Source organism: Erithacus rubecula (genome assembly GCF_903797595.1).
Source record: "Erithacus rubecula genome assembly, chromosome: 5".
Lineage (NCBI taxonomy): Eukaryota > Metazoa > Chordata > Aves > Passeriformes > Muscicapidae > Erithacus > Erithacus rubecula.
In genome coordinates, this window is record NC_136687.1 from 52,185,373 (window position 1) to 52,201,207 (window position 15,835).

A 15,835-nucleotide genomic window follows, 5' to 3' on the forward strand; every position below is an offset into this window, starting at 1 on the left:
AGCTGGAACTCAACACTGTAGCCACTTACATGAGAGTTATACAGGAGGGGAAGGTTGTAATTTCTAAATTGCAATAGGGGCTTTAAAGAGAGAACAAAGTCTTTGAAACATAGTATTAGTACAATTTCATGAAGTCTCAAGATTGCCAAATGCTGAGCTCTGCCATGAAAAGAGAAAAGGAGATGGTACACATTAATAGAGAAAGCAAAAAGTCACTCAGAAAGTGCATTTGGGACAATAGGATGGTTTTCTTTTGGTATTTCCAGAAACTTCACAGAACAATGTTAAGATGTCTTAAGACAGCTATGGGTACAACTATTCATGTCCACCTGCCATTTCAGATCAAGCACAGTACATACCAGGTTTCCCTGAGAGTTGCCCATTATGAGCAGCCCAGTGACCCTTGACAGGAGAGGGACACTTTACATTGCAAGTGTGCCCTGTTCCCAGCTGGCCTCTTGTTCCACAGCCAAATGCATAGATCATTCCTGAAGAAGGCACAAAGGCTAAAGTGTGATGTCTGTAAGAGATGGGGACAGAGTTTGGGCCTTGTTTAAAAAAAAACAAACAAACAAAACCAAACAAAACAAAACAACCCAACAATCAAACCAAATGCAGCCTAAAACTTATTTCTCCTAGGCCAGATGCAGGTGCCAAGCAGCACCTTTACATGGACACCAATGCTCAGTTTTTGCCACCTGATGGCACCAGTTTATGGGATGGAGCCCTTTATATGGAAGTGACAAAGAGTAGCTTGTGCCAACATGCAGCTGGTATCAGGCTCACAGCATCAGCTTAGTCATTTGCTAAGCCTGTACATTCTGAAAGGCAACAACACAGCACCAGTGCTGCTAACTCACTTTCCATTAAAGAGGCTGGAAACTTGTGACCAAAGGGGCTTCTGCTCTGAAGTCTTGCTGAATTAAGTTGAGAAGGTATCTTTTACAGGTTAGAGTGCAGGGTACAACCCCAATTAAAAAACCATCTCATTTAGAGGGCCTTAACATTCTCATGGAAAGTAAGATTTAAATTCATTTAGCTTTGACACACGGAATTCAGAAGCAGGACTTATTTGCATGATTCAGTATCAGCATTAACCTCACCAAAGAAAGGTTTGACTGCACACAGGACTCACCTGCCACAAGCAATCTGGGATACCTCACTGCCCATGAGCTCAAGAACTCTTCGGGGGTTCACCTCATCATTCATGGAGTCATGGCCCAGCTGCCCGCAGGAACCTGCACCGAAGGTGAACACCCCTCCACTCTGTTAGCAAATCAAACAGCAGAGCCTCCATTTAGGGACCCAGAACCCAGCAGGATCTCTCTGACTCCAGTTCAGTATGAGCCCAAAGCTTAGGCAGAGATTGATGGGGGTTTTCAAAGGATTCAGAAAAGAAACTTGCACTCTCCTAATGCAGCTTTCAAATAAGCAACCTTGCCAACCACCAGAAACTAACAGATCTATCTTCAGGTATCTCTACACTAGACAAGCTCCTACAGAACTAGTTTTCTACAATGGTATTTTTCCAACAAGAATCCCAAACTCAGCTGTTCAATTCAATTTACACTGGAAAACACTGATGCTCCAAAACAGGAAGCAACACCTACAAAGTGGCAGAGCCAAGGCAAGAACTGAGCTGCTCTCTTTCAAATCCTAGCCCTGTCCTCTGGCCACTAAATTATACACCACTGGAAGCAGCAGGTTTGGAACTGAAAACCTTTTGTAAATGTCGTGACTACTAATGTTTAATTTAAACACACTTTAATTTTAGCTTCCATCTTATTCTGATGCACAGTGTTACCCTATTTTCCAACAAAATGCTCTTTTCACCCTTTTGGATGTGTGTTTGTTGTATTTTTTATTTCCCAAAGCTAGTATTTCCAAGTGATTTACCTGAGTTTTGCTATTCCTTGCTGTGGATTATTAACATCTTCAGCTTCAAAACCAGTAAAGGATCGTGCTGGCAATGAATCTCAGAATAAATAGGCTATACTTTCCACTTAGTTTCTTTTACTGAGAATGAATACAGCAAGTAGATTTGTGTTTTTCTACCATTACACAGAAAACTCCTGTGAAACCATCAGGCAGGTGAGACAGTGGCCAGGCTTCCCAGGTCAGCATCTTTACCTTTGTCAGGACTGCTGTGTGTTCCTCTCCACAGCTGATGTACACAACCTTCTGAGACCTCAGCAGCTTCACGTGGCAAGGGGACTCTCGGTCTGCAAGGAAGTCAGAGGAAATAAAGCAGCTGTTTCATAAACACAGACCTGCATGTCCAAGAAAAGCACTGTCAGTCTGATTTTTAGATGTGGTCTTATGAGCACAAGGGAAATAACAATCATGTGAAAAAGGCCCCACATGTCCTTGAGCACTTTTCCCCTCGAAATCCTAAAAGGCTTGACTGACTCAAGAAAAATTGTCCAGAGCAGAGAATGCAAATGTTGATTATCTTGTATAAATTCAACATACACTTGCTGTTTGGGAGACATGGTGAGTGCAACCTAGATACACCCACCTCCAGCTTCATGCTGCATTTCAGACTCCTCAGGGATGATTGCAAATACTTGTTTCCAAAACCTTACTTAGACCTTTTCCATAAAGAACAACCCTGACACGTGGGAGACACTTGTGCAAGACACATGGTTAGCTGAATCCCAGTGTGTATTTAAATACTCAGCTTTCCTTCTCTTGTCATCCTTTAAGCAGAAGATCCTCCTACTTGCAAAGGCTAATCACTACCAACCATTAAGTGATGCTTTTCTCCTTCACTCTGCCATCACTAATCACTTAAAGTCTGTCTCCCAGGGATGAATACAGTAAAAATAAAAGCTAAGCACTTCAAGGAGCAGAAGGCACCCAAAAACAATTAGATATTAATGGGAGCAGCTGCTTATTTCATACCAATAAAAAGTTGGGTTGCTACCTATAGAAGTTGCCCATTTCTTAAAATTCTCACCTAAGGATTTGTAAGATGCTTTTTTACTGGGTAGTGAAAGAAAAACAGTCACATTTCCATGAGTTTAGAATTGAGAACGTATTTTTTATTTACTTTTTTCTGTATTTTAGAATTCTGATCTTTCTTTTCACAGGAATGACACTTCTTCTCTCTATAGCTTAATTGTTAATAATAACAGTGCTGCAGAATACCCATGTTTGTAGACCTTGCTGTTCATGTTTGACAAGTATGATTCACTTACCATAAATACCACATATTTACTACAATGCCAGGCACTGAGGGGGAAGTAGAATATGATCCCTGGCCAGCACCACCCCACAAGCTGATGCCTATTCTGTTCATTTAAGATTAGCCCCGAGTGAGTGTAAGCCTCTCATATGTAAACTGCAGCTTTGTTTTAATTAGAAGCATTTATCTGCCAATCTACATGGAAAGGACACTGCTGCTCTTCTGTTAGATCAGCCTTACTTTACAAATAGTACAAGGTATCTAGGTGCATGCTAGGCATCACATCTACACTTAGTAACTTGCCTAGATACTTAAATCTGCTCAGGAATTATGCAGAAACCAATTAAGAAATCAAGCTCCAAATTTTGATTGGAAAGCTCCAAAGAAAATCTTGTGTTCACTTGTTTTATTCCAAAAAGTTAAAGAGTGTGTGAACAAAAGCAGAAGAGATCTGGGCTTTTCAGACTAGTACCTGAGAAAACTACCATTGGCCCTATGTGTCAACAAAAACTACACAACATTTTACAATACTGAGATATTCAATGCTGCCATCATTTTGTAGCATACAGATGCTCACCAGTCAAAATCATGTTGGGAAATGAGGAGATGGGTTCAGCCTGCTGTTCTGCAAGGAAAGCTTTTGCTCCAACCAACTTGAAACAAAATACAGGCAAAATATTTTTGAGAAGAGGAAGAAAGAATAAGGAGCACTTTCTTTGATATGTGCTTGTTGACACTCTCACTTGGAAAACCTCTCTTTTTAACCCTCCTCACTTAAATTAACATCCACAAGGGGAAAAAAACACATTTCTGTTTCTACTGAGTATGAAAAGCCTGCAGAGACAGAGACTTTCTCTGCCATTTCATCCCAGGAGGAGCTGCTGAGTGTTACAGACCCACTCACCAAAAACACACTGTCAATCAACAGGAGACACTAGGCCAAAGGAGTCTACCCTTCTTTCACCTAGGAGCATGATTGTCATACCTCGTTCATCACTTAGTCCCAGCTGTCCTGAGCTGTTCTTCCCCCAGCCAAACACAGCTCCTGAGAGAGAAAGGGCAAAACTGTGGGCTCCACCTGCAGCAACCTGAGCCAAAGGGATCCCATCCAGAGACTTGACACGCTGTGGACTGGCTTGGGAGGGACATTCTTTGCCCAAGCCCAGCTGACCATAGCTGTTTTGCCCCCATGTGAAGAACTGGCCATCTGAAACAGAAAAAAAGAGAATGGTGGGTGAAAAGTTAGCCAACAGAAAAGCAGGTTTGTCAAAATTGAAAAGAAACAGTTCTGGAAGCTTTGCTCCCATTCAAGCCTCACGATGAAAAGAAAAAAAGCAAAATCAAGAGAGACATTCTTTGCAAAAAAAAAAAAAAAAAAAAAAAAAAAAAAAAATCATGGCCTGAAGCCATCAGGCAAATAAACACACAAGCAACTAAGTGCAAAATATCAAATACAACTGCTGTAACAAACAGTGCAACAAAAAAACAGTCCACATTTCACACAGAAGAGTAACAGCCAAGGAAAATTTCAACACAAAGAAATTATTTACACACATTTTTCTAAATCAAGATGAAAAGCTTTCAAGTGCTCCTGCTATCATTCACCAGTGAAACAGTGGGTGGTCTGTAATGTTTTCTTTCTTCACAGTATTGGCAAAGCTCTTCCTCAATTCTCACAGTACCTGATCCATTTTACAGCATCCCATTTGGCCCAAAAGCAGTCAGGACATGGGATGTCTGTGATTTATTATGCAGAAATATGCAGTCTTGGACACTGTGCAAAATAACAGCACAAATTTTGGTAATTAATAATGGATGTTACAGTACCTGCTGCCAAAGCCAGGCAATGCCAATTTCCACAGGAAACCTGCAGTATTGTCTGTTGGTTCAATTTCTTTATCAACCTAAAGATGAAAACACTATTTTAGAATAAGTGTCCACAAATCACCTTAGATAAAAATAACATCTATATCCATTTACACTCAAAATACAAAATCTATGGTTTCAAGACTGAGGAACAGTGTCTTGAAGGCAATACAGATCCATAGATAATAGATGCAAATCTGTGGAGACCTCCAGACACTTGACTAGTAACTTAACTACAATTCCTGCTATAGCACTGAATCCAACCATCTGGAAATGGTGAAAATAGCTGGTTCTTGGCATCTCTTTCACTATTCTTTTTCAGGCACTGACATTTTTCATGCTGTTATGGGCCTAGCAGTTCTAGTGAGTTATAGCACCAAACACTCTTCAGTGCTTTGTACAGAGAATAGCATGTCAAAGGTTCAAGTTATTCCACAAAAATGTTATTTTTAAAATGGCACTATCACATTGCTATATGAGCCTCTCTCTCTCTCTCTCTGTTTCATCAGAACCACATGCAAGTTAAGGACTGTCTTCCCACAGAGCCCTTCAGCTCAAACATTAATATTTTGTAATTGAAAATCTTCCTTTAAATACTATTTTGACAATGACAGCCATCTAGGATAGAGAGACATGTCAAACTTTTGCTGTGCACTGGCAGACCAAATGAGAGACACAGCGTGATAAAACACCATGAAGTACAAACAGCACTTCTGGTTTTAAGTACTCTTTCATGCACCTCCTTTTTCTGTACATATTGTGACATTTTCTGTACTCATTGTGGCATTTCTCATGGAGGAAACCAAGCACATTCCCATTTTCTTTTCCATACCTCAACCATCCATGGGCAGAAGGTCTGTTCTGCCCAAGCCTCCTGAGGACCTGCAGTGCTCAGGGAGCAGAACAGCAGTGAAAAGAAGGAACCACCTCCATCCCAACATGAGAAGGACCCCATTCCTGCCACACTGAGATAAAGTAACCCTCCCAAGGTGAGTAAATCTTGATGCATCAGCCCCCCTGAGGAAAGCAGACCCTGGGACACCTACCTTGGCACTGTCACCGCATCCTCGATGGTGGTGAGCCCCAGCTGCCCGTCGCTGCCGGCGCCCCAGGAGAAGAGCTGGCCCTGGTCGCTGAGGGCCACGCTGTGTGACTCCCCACAGGCCACGTGCACGATGTGCTGCCCGGCCAGCGCCCCGATCGGCTCTGAGGGGACAGGGAAACCTCTCTGGTCACAGCAGCCATCCCACAGGGACACCATGGCGGGCGCCAGGCCCGCGCAGAGCCCAGCCCCGAGGCAGGGTGGAAACACACCCTGCAGGACAGCGAGCACCAGGGAACTGAACATGCATGACAGCCAGACTCAGACACAGGAAAATCTGTCAGCTTCTTCATGAACGGATAGCCCAGAGCTGAGGTTTCCCCACTCAGTTTTGATTCTGGGATCATCCAACATTGAGAACATAGCAGGCCCTGTAAAATATGTTTGACCTTCCACAGCTCTCATGTCCGATGAAGATGAGTCATCCACAACCCATCCACCACACCTTGATTTATTGCTTCATGTGTACATGTTACAACACCCTCCATTCTAATCTTGGAACAAGCTTGAACCTATCACCCTATTGCTACCACTGTAAAACACTTATTTTAAAAATTACCATAAAAAGGAAGTGAAAAATAGATGAAAGAATATGTTTTTTTAAAAAAAATCATCACTCAAGTCCCCTGGAAGATAACCCACAACTGACTTTCCATCATTGCATCATGAAGCAGGTTTGACAACTACTCTAAAAACATTTATAACCAAATCTTACTCATTACACGATTTTTACAAACAGACATGAAAAAAAGTCTTGTTTTTCAGCCAAACATTGGAAATGCTACACAACTGATGGCAAAGCTCCCTGCATGCCAGACAGAAGCAAAGTTGCTTTTCTTTTCTCTTCCCTGAACAAATGCAAGTGTTCCAGCTGGATGAAGAAAGATTTCACCCTGTAAGCTACAAGTGATCAGTATTACTGAAATCCCACTTGCCTGGGACATGAGAGGAAAGGGTCATTACAAGTCATTCCATGAAAATGATACCACACATCACAGGCATTCAGAAATCATTAACACACTAAGCACCAAAACCTGCTTGCCAATTAATCTACAGGTCTTAAATTAGTGTAGAAAAAGGTACCCCTAGGAGGGCTCGCCTTCTATGTCCAGGAATGAGAAAATGAGGAGAAAAATCCCTAATGGATGTTATTGAAGAAGAAGGTGACAACTATTTAAATACATATTCTAGCTGAGGAAAATGCCACCTGAACATGTGCTTCATTCCACTCAGAATACTTATTGGCAACAGAGGTGCAGTTTACAAGTAACAAGCACACAAACATCTTAGGAGGGCTTGAGACCTGCCACCCCATAACACCCTTGGTTCTGCAGCTCTTTCCAGCAGCACTAATTTCACCCAGTGCCACTGTCAGTGCAGAGACACAGCCAGGTATGAGGGTGGTAACTCAATATAGACACACAGCTTCCCACTTGGGCCCACAAGCACCCAACTATAGCACTGCTTGGCAGTCTGGTTTATATTCATTTACATATGTATATAAATGAGGGAACCTATTTTTATCTGAGAGCTCTAAACCAGCAGCTGTAAGGGCTGATCAAGGTCAATGACAAACAGCAGACAAGGTATCTCAGCAGCACACACGACTCTGGGCTCTTCCTCTTACACATCCAGCATGACAAACATTACCTGCTGCTCTGTGCCCTAAGTTCAGACAGGTGTGTTTCTGTTCTGGGACCTGAAGGTCCAGATCTAAAGCTGCTGCTGGAGAGGGTCATGCTACCAAAAGGAGAGGAGGATGAAGACATCCACTTCTCCAGGGAAAACCCCTTGATTTATGAACTCATCACTTCACCACTTCACCCTTGCTGAGACTTGGCTGTTACCCAGAGCTCCTAGAAGTGGTCACAAAGTCACCAGCTGGCCCCTCTTCCAAAGCTGCTCCTTGCACATAGCCAAACACTCCAGGGGACATTTTAAGTCTGACAAAACAGCAAACGTGGGCAATATGGGATGCTGGGGCACTCACAGCAGACTGTTTCACTACCTGCAGGCATGTAAAACACTTCCCTAGGAAAGCCAGTACTTGCCACAGTAAGTCTTATTTCCTGCAGGAGCTGACCCTGAATCCTGAAGCACCTTGGGGAGGTGACAGAAGACTCCAGTGACCAAAGATTAGCTGGAGGAGGCTGGATTCTGATCACAGTAGCACTGCAAATAGAGAAAGTGCCTTGAGGTATGGAGCTGTGGCAAGGACTTCACACACTGGGACATTGAGAGGACACCCAATAGGTTTAGAAATCTGAGGTTGTTTCAGTTCCCTCTGGCTCCATCTTAAGTTTAATTTGGCAACACAAATGTGACCTTGCTCTCTGTGCCATCCCAAGAGACAAACAAATACCAACTTGCTTTGAAAGGCTGCCCTGTGTCACTGAAAGCCTTTAGTGACTGAACTGCTCACCAATGGAACAGAGCACAGCCTCACCTGGACTCTCTGGATAACCACAGACAAAAAACCCATGACTGTCTCGGAGATGAAGCTCTCTGCCTTTAGAAAGGTGCACATAACCCATCTTACCACAATACATTCCTAAAACCCTGTCAATAGCAGTTTGCCTGAAAAGTCACAAAGAAATGTAAATGCTAAATAGTTTTAAGTTGTGTTTCTTTCCAGAGAAGGAAAAAAGCCAGCCTTCTCCTGGGATCACAGGCAATCCAATAAGGGTACCAGTTCACTGTCAGTTGCCAAGTCACTGAATGCACCATCTCTCAGCTTACATGGGATATCAAAAACATCTATCTGGCAACTATTTCTTTGTTGACCTCCCATCCCTTCCTCACATCAAAATATTAGATGTTTTAGTGGTATACATTTAACTTCCAAAGCATCACAACACCATTATTTACTCTTTAGAGGAGATGCATCACTGGACTGAGATGAAGAGTACAAAAGTGAAGCTTATTCTTAGTATTGTGTCTTGTGTAACTGATGCATAAAACCAGTCAAGTGGGGCTTAAGAGGCAAAATTATCTACAAAGCTAAGCAGTACAAAATCCTGAAAGCAACAGGGAAGGGCTGAAGCAGTTATGCAATACAGTGTTTCAACACCTCATAAACATTCAAAAAACAAACAAAAAATAGTAAGTTCCAAGAAGTAGACACTGGCACAATCTTTTCTTCCTGAAGCTGTCAGCTGTCTCAAAACAGCACCAATGCTTAGAAGTCATTTATCAGTTCTTCATAGCTGATAAGAGTTTCAGCTTTGATTTCTCTCTTCTGTCACTTTAACCTGTGGATCTCAACACAAATAGGTATATCAAGGTTTGACTTTTTCCCGTTTTTAACCCTGTTAGATCTTTTCAGAAAATACACTGGAGTGAAGAATGAGGCAATATGTCTTCAGGACAGCCAATCTGTGAATGGTGACAGGCCTTCCCAGGACTGCCCTTGGGTTTTCTTGGTTTGCAAGGACACCACAGCAAAAGCTGAAGATAAGTGGTGTATATTTCTACAACTCAACTTTCTGACAACCAGTGCATTTAGCTTGAAGGTTTGGGAATGGCAGTAAAGCTGGGACAAGAATGAAAACCCCTGATGAGCCCAGCACCAGTCCAAAGCTTCCTTACTCATAAAACAGGGCCCATGCTTTGCCCCTACATCTTTTTTATACAGGATCTTCCATGTCTGCAACTGCTAGGAGCACAAAGCACTCACTTATACTGCTCTAATTAGAATGTACAGGCAATGAATGATTAATTAGCTTTTCTACTCCCAGTAATTTTATCAGAGAGTTGGTACACCCTGTCTCTGTATAGCTTCCAGCTGCTCACAAGACAGACTTTTGCTAGAGGACAGGGCAAGATTCTTCAGCCATACGTGTACCAGGATGTACAAGAACAGCACCAGATGGCTTCTACTGCCTGGAAACTACAGAGAACCCATCAGCCCTGAGGTTACACCTTCAGTGGCAATATCTGCATTTTTGGTCAGAAGAAGCTGCATCTTGGAAGAGTTTCAAGTGATTTCAGTCAGTTTGGACATCTGGCCAAAACTCTTCATTACCTCCCCAGGTTGACAATAAGCAACTCAGAGCATTTGATCATCTTGGTGGTTGGTGTCTGCAAGGAAAGCATGCACAGATTCTCAAAAACAGGTGCCTTACCAGCTTGCCCAGATAAGAGATGGTGGCAGAAACACAGGGAAGAGAGAAAGAGGTAAGCTAAGGTAAGAAATTCCTCTGGGTTAAATGCTAGCAGCTTCCAAGTCTGAGGACAGATGAGCCAATTTCTTGGCACTGCCATGCTTGTTAATACAGTCCACCTCCACACTGAGGATAGGTGAGCATTGTGCAACCTAGACCTAAAAATCAGAAGTGTGAGATACAATGTTTCAATCCACAAGGCAGCTTTAATCAGACACCAGCTACGACCTAAATTTCACCTGTATAATCCTTCTATTCTCTGAGCACTGAATAGCCTTAATTCTTACAGGAAAGGAGCTGAGTTCTCTCCTTTTGGAGATGAATTGCACCAACACATTAAACCATCTAACAAGGTGACACTAACAGCATTAGCACTTGGGAAAGCCTGATTGAACAGCCAAAAACTCCATAAAAAATCTGCTACTGCCTTCAACAAGCAGAACAAGAAAATCAGAAAAACATCACGGCCCAAACTCATCACTCACCACCATTTTATTAAGCCACTGTACAAAATGCAAGTAAGCAAGAGTGGATCTACCAAATGCCCTGACAAGATTTTTATGTTAATTACTAAACAACAGCTGACTCCCCCTTCTCCAATGGCACATCCCAAAGGCATTTCTGCATATGGATATCCTGGCTCTACTTCTAGGCTGTGATGAGCTTCATGATTTCAGTCCTACTGAACTCAGCTGAATATTAAACCATGTCTAAGTGTTTTAAAGAAACTGGAAAAAGAAAAAAAAAAAGTGTAACAATTAAAATGCTTGCAATTTAAAGTGCACTGAGAGAGAAGATATCTCCCTCCTCGTATGAAAGTTTCTCATTTTTTTGTCAGCATAATTTCCATGTCCTAGCTATTCACTGGATTTATCAGTATTAGCAGTAAATTAACAGCTATTTAACCAGCAGCAGCACAAGTACACTCACCAGCTTTTACAGAAAATATCATCTCCAGTGGAAGTGTGATGCTACCACCTGGAAACAGGTAACTGGGGAGGGGGAAATCATGGTGTTGGCCAAGGCCTTTTTTTGCCCCTTCCCCTCTCCCTTAAAGTTCCCAAGAAGGACCCTCTGATTTCCCTCTGCCCACTTTCACCTCCTAGGCATCCCACATTCCAAGCTGTCACGGGAAACATCTGGAGTCCTGGACCAGGAAGAAGAAACCAGACTCTATAAACCATTTAAACTAAACACAGACTTTGTAAAGCTGTCATGTGCTTTTCGAAAACAAAATCTAACCCAGTCAGCTAAAACTGCTCCTGTGGCTTCACTCACAGCACCTCTGCAGGCTGTGAACTGTCAGCAGTAAAATCAGGAGGGTGCACAAAGAGGAGGGCAGGGTTGCTGGACAGTCTCAAGAACACACCTTGGTGACTCTCCAGTCTCTGGCATGGCCAGGCAGATGAGACACTCAACACGTAGACAGCAGGAACCGCCCTGCCTGACACCAGCTCTGCAATTTCACCTTCCTGCTCTTCGCAGAGCGTCTCTGAGAAGGCAGAACATGCTTGTTGCATCTTGTGCTCAGATTATGCAACACTATTGCACATAAGGGTATGAGAAACACTGTGCTCTGCACCTGCACAGCACCTATCTGCCTGCTGCTCTCACCTACATACAGCTGCACACCTTATGTTCAAACCTCTTAGAATGGGGCAAAAACTTGGAAGTATGGAGCAAGCAATGCTTACACCAAAATGTACTATCCTCTGACTTTCAACACCTTATGTTTACTATATCCATCAAGAAGGCTGGGTTTTACAAGTCCAGTTTGCAAATCTTGAGGTCTTCCTTTCCTGAACTCTGGGAAAGGGGCTATGTTTGCAGCAGAAAGCAGAGCTGCATGAGGAAAAGCCTGATCAGAGAGACAGAAAACAGTGGTGAAGCTGGTAAGACTCTGATAATTTGGTTACAAGGGAGGAAATGTAAACAGAGAGTAGACTCACTGAACGAAAAATAAGCGTGGGGAAGACAGCAAAGGACAGAGGACAGACCTAAGCAGGTGACACTCTCCCAGAACACTGTTGATCACAGTGGAAGCAACATGGTCCATTGGTCAAGGCTGAGAAGCTCCAAGGAACAAAAGATTCTGCAGTCCCCTTTCATCCAGAGACACCAGTGATTCTTACTGAGATGATGGTTTACCTGCACGACACATGTGGTACTCATTCACTTATTTAGCATGGCTACTTACAGTCTTAAATCTGAGAGAGGCTGGCTCAGTTATTCACACTGCCTTCACTTTATAAAGCTGTTTCTGGTCATGTCAAGGCAGGAATGCAAGAGCAAGAAGTGAGAGGCCACTGTGACATCCCAGGGTGTCACTTCACATATGCTTTGCCAGCTACTTCCCCTGACACCTACCCTGAGAAAGCAAAGCCCTCCCCACCTTGCTGCCTTTTGTCTAGAGGACACAGCCTCCCTGAGGAGCTAGAGATGCAGACTGGCATGGGCACAGACAGCTGGAGCAGGCTCCTGGGAAGGGCTGCTCAGGCACAAGGGCTTCAGTCTGGCAAGCATCAGCTGGCAGAGGGAAGGATTCACCTTCAGACCATGGAAGTAAACTAGTAAGGACAGCTCTTTCAAAAAAATTAAACACCACGAGTCACTAAAGAAACACAGGGAAAACACATGTTCAGAAAACCCAGAGAGAGCCTGTTTTCCTCTATGGCAGAGAGCTGTAAAGATGGCCATTCAGCCAGGCTTGCTGGCCACTGGCAGGCAGCACAGAAGCTGTGGCTGGTCCATGACTATTGAAAAACCCCCAAGGTCCACCACGTACACCCCAGCAAATCCCACAGCTCCAAGGCAGCAAGTCCAGGGTGGGCAGGATGCACTAAACCTTGGCATGACATACTGAGGGTGGATACAGAAGTAGAAGGGGGAATTAGGGAAATGAGTGCATGGATGCTGGATTTGATGGGCTGGTGCTACACACTGCAAAGCTGTGACACTTGAGAGCCTCACTTATGGCAGGCTCAGGCTTTAAGTAATATGATTTCCAAAAGTGCTTGATTTGCTCCTCACTCTGCTCCCATTTATTTCAATCCTGCAGGGGTTTGCATGGGAGCAAGACAAAGACACATTTCTGAAAAGCCACACGTTCACAGTTCACACTCAGTAGAGCTCCTCTGTCCTTGCTTTGAAGGGCATTCCCACCAGCTTCACAAATATTGCTTGAAAATGTGTTACTGCAAACAAGTAGGTGACTGGAAAAAGAGATGCAAAGAATGAAGTCCTATTAAACATAAAAAAATAAATTTTATTAATTTTTTCTACTGGACATTCTGAGAAAAGAAGATATGAGCATTTGCAGATTCATTTTTGGTGAGTTTTTATTGGCAGGGAGCTGTTTAAAAGCCAGGCTAGGTCTTAATGAGAGTGGGCATGTCTTACCAGTTTTTTTTTCAGCTACCAAGAAGTGTCACACAAAGTTTGACACAAAGTCTTATTTCCAATACAGCTTAAGAAAGAGTATTGGGCTGTCTGAAGATTACTGAGTCAAAATCAACAGCCACTAAATTACTCAAATCTCTCCCAGAAGCTCTGACTCTCAGCCAATACTTACTCAGCTTAATGAAGTCACCACTTTTGTCCAGCACAAGCAACTATTCTGACTACAAAAAGGTTGGGGCATCCAGAAAACTTGCATCCATCACCTCCAGCTCCTTCCCTGCCCTTCCCTGTAACTCACCACACACAGCTACCCACCCATTTTATCCTGAACACATTTTCCAGCTTCAGCAGGATAGGGGCCAGTCATTAGTGCCACACACTGTGCCAAGGTTTCATGTTCCTTCCAAGGCAGGCAGACAGCCTTTATTTCATTTGCAGGCTTTTATTTCAGTTGCACTTTCAGAAAGCCTCTGAAAAGTATGCATGATACAGGAGTGACAAGTAACAAACATGACAGAGGTAAGTACAAGTTGAGGTTGCCAAATTGCCCTACAAACCCCCAGTCAGAAGGCAAAAATCTGGTCATTCTTTTACTGCAGCTCTGCCTTTTGAGGTAAAGAAGCATTAAAACTGTCCCTCTTGTCCTCTGTAACAACAGATCATACTGACTGTAAAAAAAGCAGTATCTTGCTTCCCTGGGCTCATCCTTGCTTTTAACTCTCAGCAAAATGGAATCAAGAGAGGAACCTGATGGTTATAATAACACACATGTGTTTAGAGAGAAGACTTCAGAGTTGCATCTGAGAACACCTTACAGCCATTTCAGGTGCTGACTGGATTTCTTTACTGCCAAGAAATCAGATTTTTAATTGTTTAGGCCCTCCTAAAGAGCCTTCTCTTTCCTGAGTGTACGTTCTCCTAGTCCTAGGAAAATACTAGCACTAATCAGTTCACATGATCAAGACCACACAAATTTTAAAACAACCCCCACTATAAATATCTGGCATATTCCAATCTCTCAGCCAGCCAATTCAACACAACACAGGCATATTTAAGATACTTTGGGGAAAACATTTCCTTTAGTTCTCATTCAACCAAACACCAATTGTTTCTAAATTAAGTTCATTTTAAATTTTGACATCAAATTTTAGAAACCATTCTGAAGCCCAAATGGCATCAATTCAGCTGAAATTGACACTCCATAAAGCAAATCCACTGCAGCCACTAGTGAAGGCACAGCAAACTGAAATAGCTTGGTCAGATCCTGTGATCAAAGGAGCAAGAGGGATGAGTACAAAGGAACATACCCAACTTCCCAAGAAGGGACCAATTTAATTAGTTTTTTTTTTTTTTTTTTTAACAAGTAACATTTAACAATGGGTGCTGAAACATAAACATACCCAGCTCTTTGTCTGCAACCTGCTCATGACAAACACAAGCCCTGCCACCTCTCCTCCAGAGCAACCAGGATCTTGTGCCTGACTTCTCACCCTCTGGGAAGGGGCTAAAACAGGAAGATCCACACAGACTGTCCTTCCAAGCAGGTGACACATCTGAATCCTCAGCTGTTCTGGGGTTTATGATTAACAAGCATGCTGCCCTGAACACAGAGCTCTCTGCTGCTGCTATCCTGTGCTGAGGCTCAGGACAAGTGGATTCACATTTGAAAAGAAAGGCCACACAGCTCAGAGAAATCCAGAAGATCTGGATCACCTGGGTTGATTAATTTGTTTGTTTTGGTGGTGCTTTTTCCTGCTTTTTCAAAGAGAATGAACATTACAATGATATTTCTATCCTAAGCTATGAGCAGACAGATTCCATAACTGCAGTGCTTCCCTGCAAATTTGCACCCAGAGAGTGAATTTTGTAAAAAAAATTAAAAAAAAAAATCATAAGTTTGTCTGCTGTCTCTTACCACACAAAAGGTTTGAGGGAAATTTGGTTTGAGACATTGTTCTGTAGCTCTCTTGAGACAATTATTACCAAAGCCCAGGTTTTCTCACCAGCAGAACTCAAAATCCAAATGACTTGAGCAGAACAAATCTCTACAGCCAAAACCAAGTTCCACATCTCAGACTTGAGCAGGTTTTCAAAGCTTTACAAAATACTAACAACCAG

General features: G+C 42.9%; 1 protein-coding gene across 7 annotated transcripts in view; it reads right to left on the reverse strand.

Moving 5' to 3' along the window:
- HERC3 (HECT and RLD domain containing E3 ubiquitin protein ligase 3) overlaps positions 1–15,835 on the reverse strand; it is a 43,845-nt gene that overhangs the window by 19,546 nt on the left and 8,464 nt on the right. For all 7 annotated transcript variants that reach the window (XR_013774333.1, XR_013774334.1, XM_079306279.1 and 4 more), the window contains 6 exons: positions 6,100–6,259; positions 5,015–5,091; positions 4,173–4,394; positions 2,131–2,222; positions 1,136–1,266; positions 360–520 (listed from right to left, as the gene is read on the reverse strand). Coding sequence is in view for 5 of the 7 variants with exons in the window: in XM_079306279.1 (XP_079162405.1) it covers positions 360–520; positions 1,136–1,266; positions 2,131–2,222; positions 4,173–4,394; positions 5,015–5,091; positions 6,100–6,259 (843 nt within the window). In the remaining 2 variants the exon portion in view is untranslated. The remainder of the gene's footprint in view (positions 1–359; positions 521–1,135; positions 1,267–2,130; positions 2,223–4,172; positions 4,395–5,014; positions 5,092–6,099; positions 6,260–15,835) is intronic.